Genomic DNA, 7,763 nt, shown 5'->3' with positions numbered 1-7,763 from the left:
ACGACGACGTCGCTTTAAAAGTTTCTCCACATGAAACTGAAGGTTCCCCCGCGCATCAAGCAGCGCGGGAGGGGGCCGAAATTTCGGCGGAAGCATTTGATGCTCTACGGCACGAGGTGCAACTTCTTCGTGAGGTCCTTGCTCGGGTTGGGAGCTCTTTTGAGGTGGTCCGGGACCGTCTTTCGACGCTGGAGCGTCAGCAGCCTCGTTTAGAGAGCCAGTTGGATATCTTGGTAGGGATGCAGCAATCTGCGGTACGACCGCCTGTCTCGGTTTGGCTTAGGCAAGCCAACGTAGAACACTGGTGTGTACGCAGCTTGGTAGGAAGGTTTAGCTTATAAGCTAGGCCCTTCTTGGCCACGAGCGTAAATGGTCAAATAAAGCGTGGGCGCAATTAGGTCTTGAAGACCGCGGAAACCAAGTTGGTAGGTAGATTTTTTGCGTTTAGTAAATTCGGTCTCCGACCATATAAGAATTAAAACAGCTTCTGTCTTTGGCATCTGCTTGTTCTTTTTGTTTGTCTTGGCTATCAGCCATCGTATCCCTTACATGTGTTAAGACACTAAATCGCGTCGCGAGAAACTCGCTTACTTGTTTCCGAACGGTAACAGGGCTGATATCAGCAAGCCTATCGGCTAATTCTCCCCCTCCAAGCCCTAAACCACGCAGTTGTATCGTTAATGGAACGCATGGGTGGGTGAGACCGTTGACATAGAACGGAGTATAGCCTGTAGAGGCATGTACAGCGTTATTTAACGCAAACTCCACCACTGGGAGCATTGCGCTCCAGCGCTTTGGTGTTTGAGCACACACGCTGCGTAAAACGTCTCAATGACGCGATTGATCAGTTTAGTTTGACCATCGGTCTGCGGATCGTCCGCAGCGGACATATCCAATCTGGTGCCAATCACTCGAAAAATTGATTTCCAGAATTTATTCGTGAAACGGGGGTTCCGATCAGAGACAATTGCCACTGGCAAACCATGTTGTCGAAACACGCGATCAATAAACAGCTTAGCTGTACCCTCACCATCAATGGAATCCAACAAGGCCGCTAAGTGAGCCATTTTGCTCAATCGGTCAACAAAGACCACTATGCCGGAGTTATCGGCTGAATCTTTCAGTAGACCGAAAACAAAATCCAAACTAACGGCCTCCCAGCAACCTATGGGGACGGGAAGGCTCGCCAGTGGCGCAGCAGCATGCGCCGAGGGTTTAACCTGTTGGCAAGTTTCGCATGTGCAAACATATGTGCTGACCCATTTATAAAGTTTGGGCCACCAATAACTCTGGCTTACAGAGCCGTAGGTCTTTTCTCTACAGACATGACCACCAAGGACAGTATTGTGTGCCTCATGGAGGATTCGGTACTTCAAATCCTCATCATGAGGTAAAAGGAAACGCGGAGGGTCCGCGATGTCTGTGCAATAAAGCAACAGGTCGTTATCGATAGAAAATCGATGTAACCTTGCACGAAAACGTGCCGGCAAATTAATACCTGAATCAGAGTTTTTTAAAGGTCGTAGCAGAGCTTACCACTGTACCTCCTTGGCGTAAGCCGAACAAATTAATTCAGGAATAGGCGACAAGATAGTCGTTAAATGAGAAAGCTCATAATCCGGCCTGAGTGATTCGGCATCGGCCAGAGCATTCTTCTTGTCGGGCTTATACTTCACCTTGAAGTTGTATTCCGCGAAAAAGGATAGCCATCGGGCGATTCTCTGTGAGAGATGAGGCGACTTAGTCGCCGTGCGTAATGGCGCGTGATCTGTATATATCACAAACAGCTTAGAGCCGAGCAGATAAACTCTGAATTTGACAAGAGCATACTTCATAGGAAGTAACTCTTTGTCATGAACTGGGTAGTTCTTTTCTGCAGCTTTAAGCTGTCTAGACTTGAACGCAATAACACGTTCATGCTCATCAACATCTGTTTGTAACGGAGCACTGCCAATGGCAAAATCTGATGCGGTACAGACGACACTGAAAGGCCAATTTTGATTGAGTTGTGCCAGAATCGGGGCATGGATAAGACTATACTTAACTGCTCGAAAAGCATTATGTTCGGTGCTAGCCCAGCACCATTCTGTATCCTTCTTAAGGAGATTAGATAATGGCCTAGCCATATTAGCGTAATTTTCGCTATATTTGTGTAAATAATTGGCGAGACTCAACAACTTACGCAAAAATCCTTTTGGTTCTTAGGAACCGGCCAATCTACTATGGCTTTTACTTTAGCGGGATCCGCTCTAAGGCCTCGCGTTCCAATAAAGCATCCTAAAAGGAATTTCGTCTGCGCCAAAAATGCATTTAAATGCATTGGCATACAATTTATTTGTGCGCATACACTCGAGCACTGCTCGCAAATGGTCTAAATGGTTTTCCATATCCGACCGACCCTGCTCCGCACGACTATAAACAAAAATGTCATCGAAATAAGTCTCTGCATAACTTCGAGAGTGTGAAATAATTGCGCCACTAGACGATTAAATATTGCCGGGGCGTTGGACAGCCCTTGTTGCATAACTAACCACTCCCATAACATACTGCTTGGGGTGCTAACCGCTGTAAAAGCGCGATATCGCTAGCTCGCATGAACAGTTGGTAGTAACCGTCGACTAAGTCAAGTGCAGTGTACATTGTACATCCCACCATATTGTTCTGAAGAACATCCTTTCTAGGAATTGGAATTTGTGCTGGTATAGTGGCAGCATTAAGCTTATTATAAGCATGTACAATGCGCCTTGTACCATTTGGCTTTTTGACACAAAATGTCCGTGTCGGATGAGGAGATTTGCTCTCTCGTACCATTCTTGCCTCGTGCTTAGCACGGAAGAAATCGTCAATGACGTCACACTGCTCCCTTGTTAATGGCCACTGTCGTGTGACATAGTATTTGGTTCCCGGAACCAAGTCATTCTAATGATGAACACCTCTATCCGGAGGTAAAACAGATGGTGGATTATTACACACCACATCTTAGTATTCCTCAATCAAGTAATAAAAGGGACCCGTAAGATCTTTAAGGATCGATAACCCATTCCGCGCACTAAGTGCAGCTTTTGTGTCATCCAGGACAGCTTCGTCTGGAAGTGCCGATGAGTTTAACTCAATTGTTGGTCGAATGACCACCATCTCAGATAGTCGCCAGCCTTTAAGGCTCGGCCGCACTCATCAATAGACAATTCGTCTAGCTCTAAAAGAGCATGTAACGAAGGGATTGCCGCAAGGCTAACTTCCCCTCAATGGTACCGGTTACACCATTTATAAGCGTATGTAATTGCTCGCTCGTATCATTTTGTGAGGGTCTACACGCTTCGTGTCCATCCTGTCTTGGAGTGGAGACAATACGCCTCTTAGAGGCCAGGACATTCACGTCCTCGGGCTTTCCAGCCTGTATTGGTTCTATACAAGACATGCTTCTATTTCGACATCCGACAAGGAATTAGGTAATTCAATTTCCTTATCCAGCGAACACTTACGTGTCGCTTCACATGCATTAAAAGGGTTTGACCCAAGATGCCCTGGCGAATCGCCAATAGTGTCACTATCGACACTCAGTATGGTGCCACCTCGGCCGACCACACTTGGTGGACTTAGACATGCCACTCCACGTATCTCAGGGAATTGCACCCTTGATGATTGGGCCTTAGGCCAACAATGCTTTCAGCATTCAGTGAATCGTTATTACAACGAGTGTCACTCGACGGTGTACGTGCCGTTCCACTTATTTTGCTGAGTCGGGCTCAGAATCGATGTTTTAACATTAGAATTTATTAAGTCAGACATGCCAATGTCTAAAACAATGACAGACTCATTCAATGACCCGCGTTAATAGCGCTTGTGTTGCCTAGCGAAGGTGGGTTCATGACTCCAAACTTTGCTAGGAACATTGCGCGTGGCGCCTAAGGTCTTAGACCTCTAATCGATCCATAGCTCATGGTGTTCTAACCAGGCCATACCAAGGATGAGATCATCTTTCGAATTCAAATCAAGGACGAGACAGCATTCCATACTATCAAAGTCCCAAAACTTTGTACCTAAGTCCAAAGAACTTTGGGAACAGTGCTACGAGTTCCAGTCGCTAAGCGAACAGTGATTGTATCACCTTCATGCGCTTTAAGCGCCTCAACGAATTGTTGACTTCCTTCAAGAGAAAGGCGCCAGGCATAATTCAAGACACTCCTGAGTCAATTATGATTGCCACGGCTTATCCAAACCATTTACAGTCGTTTGAGCGACTAGCAAGCCAGGTTTGTACTCTCGCCCCGTGTCATTAAGCACCGAGCTAATCGGGGCTAGGTTCCGTTTATTGTCACCTCTTAAAGGATAACAGAGCCTAGGTCTTACCCAGTAGGTCGCCCCGCACCTACTGAGTATCGACGTTTTCCCGCACCCTACCAGATCTCTGGTATAGGTCGGAGTTGGAGCTCTTTCAAGCTTTACGCAAATTTCGAAGATGGCAGGCCGGACGAAAATGTTTCGTGCTTCCGCTCATATAACATCTACGAATGGTCTTATGCTGTTTCACAGCTTGAAGAACCTCTTCTCCTTCCTCAACGACTGCACTTTATTTAATTATTTTAATTTTAAAACCTTACCCTAGCTACGTTAAAAAAGATTTTGGCCGCCAGATTTACATCTGGCTGCGACCACATTTGTTACCCATAGTAAATAGGATTTAAGTAACTAACTGTTTTAAAATTAGATAAAAGGGTATTTTATCCGTAAAGCAAATGTACCACAACAACGGTTCTCCAACAATGTGTGCCCCATTACACATTTTTGGTAGAGCAGCTTCACGAAGGCATGACAGTGAACAGCAAGGCTCCTATTAAGGATGTTCAGCAGTTTCTGGAAAGATAACTTGGTGTCGACAACCGTACACTACCGCTCACAAAGCAAAGGGATGATCTTTCAAGATTGCGAGGGGGTTCTTTAGTCTTCCTTATTTTGTGAAAAAAAAGTGTCCTATTCTGTGACTTTCCGATAAAAATGTCCTATTCTGTATAATTTCTTAATTAATTTACGTAACAGCACTTCTTTCGAACAACGTATGCTATACTAATTTGCCTTGCCAGTCGTCCAAACCAATGGCTTTCAATGTCTCGCAACATGCGTCGTGCCGCGAATGGTGATGCCACCGTGAAGGCGCGCGGTGGATCCAAGCTACGTGCAAGCCGCGCTCGTGCCCGCAATGGAATATTTGCCGGCGAGCAATTGGAGCAGCAATTTGGTCGAGCTAGCCTTTCGGAGTCGGCGCCCGAGTTCGTGCCTTCGGCCCAGCCATCGGTTCCGATGTTCAAGCGGTCAATGGCCTTTGTGACGGAGCGACGCGATATGTCAAAATCCGCAATATCTACGGGTACTTCTCGACGAACAGGTCGATTAATGACAGCAACTGCTGCCCATCTACGCAAGAAGATTGAGCCTGCGGCCAAGCAGCAGCAAATGATGGCGTCAAAAGGAAGCAAAGCAATAGCACGAGAAGAATATGTGAAATTGTCGAACAAGTCTCGACTAATAAGAACGAAAAACATTTCTACCCAGGAAAGAACGCAGCCAACCGCTAAGACCTTGGGTGTGTTTAAGTATGAGCGTCGCCGCCGCAAATTGTCGCTCACGTCATCGGAATTGCAATCACAAGAAGTCTTCGTAATACAGAAGAATGCCGACGCTGAGACTGTGATCAAACAGGAAATCGAGGTTTACCCCGAGTCTTCACCAAGTGCTTTTCCTCAACAACTTGCGCTATTCAGTCAGCAAAAGCGTCTGCCTCAGCGCGTAGCCAGTCGTGACGACGTCATCAACACGATTTTCAAAGCACTTTTTACAGGCAGTAAAGGAAAATGCAATCGTCCACGACAAGTGCTTAGCGCATTTGGGGATGACACTGGTACCGACACGGACGAACCAAATGAAGACTTTGTAAAGCGCGGACTTGCCTCCGCCCTCTTTAAAGACCAGCTTAATCTGCATATGCCATCATCCTTATCCAAAGCTGTGATTCCAGCAGTGGCAGCTGATAATTTTATTACTCCGAAATTTATGCATGCGTTGATGAATGCGCTTCGCTTCGAAGATTTCCGTGTCGCCAGCGCACGACTTGAAATTCTACGCGCCATTCGCAAAACTTTTTCCACTAAGAGATTGCATCTTTCACGAGCACTTGCTGACGCCATAGCTCTCCGTTTGGAGTACGTCCAATCCATTGAGACGCGTGCCCAGACTCTTGGAGTTGAAATATCGTCCAATAAAGTCATTGCCGATCACTTGCATGATCATGGACATGGATTCGTCGAGTTTTTGCGCTATTCGATTGAGCATATTGAAGAGAATCTGGTTGACACGCCGCCTTTAGAAGGATCAGACGCAGCTCGAGAACTAGAAGAACAGCGACAGGAGCTTGTGCGTAATTGCTTGGCCAGTCTAGTGTCTTTGTGGCGCGCGCACTGGATTGATCCAGCTGGTTCTGATGAGGACGAACTTATTAGTTGTGCCGGTCAATTTGTGGCCTACATGCCGTCTGCGACTGGTCCGCTTCTCAAGCGGTTGCTAAACTTTTGGCCCACACGCTTTCCTAAACAGGAAGTGTGTGCAACTCGCATGGTGGCACGAGTCATCATGTCTGGTCTCCCGCTTCACCAAGTGGATTCATCGCTAGCACTGCAGCGCCGTGTTTTCAAGCAACTGGCTCGTATTCTGAAAAGCCCACACGTAGACGCGGCAAAGGAAGCGCTGGCTTTTACGGGTTGTCAATTTGTATTGGTTCATTTCTTAAAGCAAGACAAGGTTATTTACGAGGTCATTACTGCTGCGCTACATGTCAACATAGAGAGCCACTGGCATAGTGGGGTGCGCAACACATCGGCGACTCATTTCGACCGCGCGTTAGACTTTGCATCGTAGTAAACGAAGTAGAAATTAAGGCGAAAATGTCAAAGCAAGCGTAATTTAATAAAAATATTCATTGGCAAATCTACCTCACTTGTCATCATGTTTGCCAGAACAGCCACTAAAGTCAAAGCCACAGGCCATAGAAATGAACAAGTATACAACAAAAAGCCCAAACACGACAAACAAAAGCCACAGTTTCAAGTTGCGCCTCCACATGGACTTGCGCAGGTGCGTGGACGAGCGCTCAAACTTTACCGATTGGCGATTCAGTTTGTCCGTGCGATCCACTAAAAGTTCAAACTTTTCACCTCGTTCGAGCACCTTTTCAATATTCTCTACCATGATATCCTTAACGTCGTCGATCTGCTGCTTGACCCGCGAAAGGGAATCCGTGTCAGGGTTGGCATTGTAATAGTCAAGGAGGCGGCGAATCTCGTGTTGAAAGTGGTCATTCATAGCAAAAGCTATAGCCGTGAGGGCATGTCCACCATACGTTTCCTGGAATCGATTCTTCATATCCTGTAAGAAGAGAAATGGAACACGACGCTTAAGGTCGTCATCCGCCATGCATAAATACGTTACGCCGCCTTCAACAATGTAGTGGAATATGTGGCGGTCATAGACATATGACATGCACCCGTCCGTACTCGGGATTTTGGCCAGCAGTACGCGCGTGACCGTAGGGAAATTACCAGACGTGGCCGTATACTCAGCCAATACCGTCTTTTCATGCGCCACGAGGGCGTAGACAATGGGCATCGCAGTTTCTTCAACGAAGGAACGCAGGCTTCAAATTATTAAATATTTGAGATATGGAATGTGCTCATTCTTGTAATAACAAAACAATCTTCTAGTTTTTGTATACA

The 7,763-nt window shown here is 46.5% G+C and overlaps 2 protein-coding genes across 2 annotated transcripts; one reads left to right on the top strand and one right to left on the bottom strand.

The window, feature by feature from the left end:
- Positions 1-5,115: 5,115 nt before the first annotated feature.
- CCR75_006463 (uncharacterized protein) lies at positions 5,116-6,909 on the top strand (the record flags this gene model as incomplete). Its single annotated transcript, XM_067964533.1, has 1 exon — positions 5,116-6,909. The coding sequence occupies one exon, from the start codon at positions 5,116-5,118 to the stop codon at positions 6,907-6,909; it is 1,794 nt and encodes a 597-aa protein (XP_067819307.1).
- A 75-nt stretch (positions 6,910-6,984) lies between these two features.
- Positions 6,985-7,656, bottom strand: CCR75_006462 (uncharacterized protein; the record flags this gene model as incomplete). Its single annotated transcript, XM_067964532.1, has 1 exon — positions 6,985-7,656. One exon carries the CDS (start codon positions 7,654-7,656, stop codon positions 6,985-6,987), a length of 672 nt encoding a protein of 223 aa, XP_067819308.1.
- Between the last annotated feature and the right edge of the window lie 107 nt (positions 7,657-7,763).

This window comes from Bremia lactucae, linkage group LG15, assembly GCF_004359215.1.
Source record: "Bremia lactucae strain SF5 linkage group LG15, whole genome shotgun sequence".
NCBI classification, from domain to species: domain Eukaryota; phylum Oomycota; class Peronosporomycetes; order Peronosporales; family Peronosporaceae; genus Bremia; species Bremia lactucae.
Note: the sequence above shows the minus strand (reverse complement) of the source record. Positions and strands in the feature narration are given on the sequence as shown.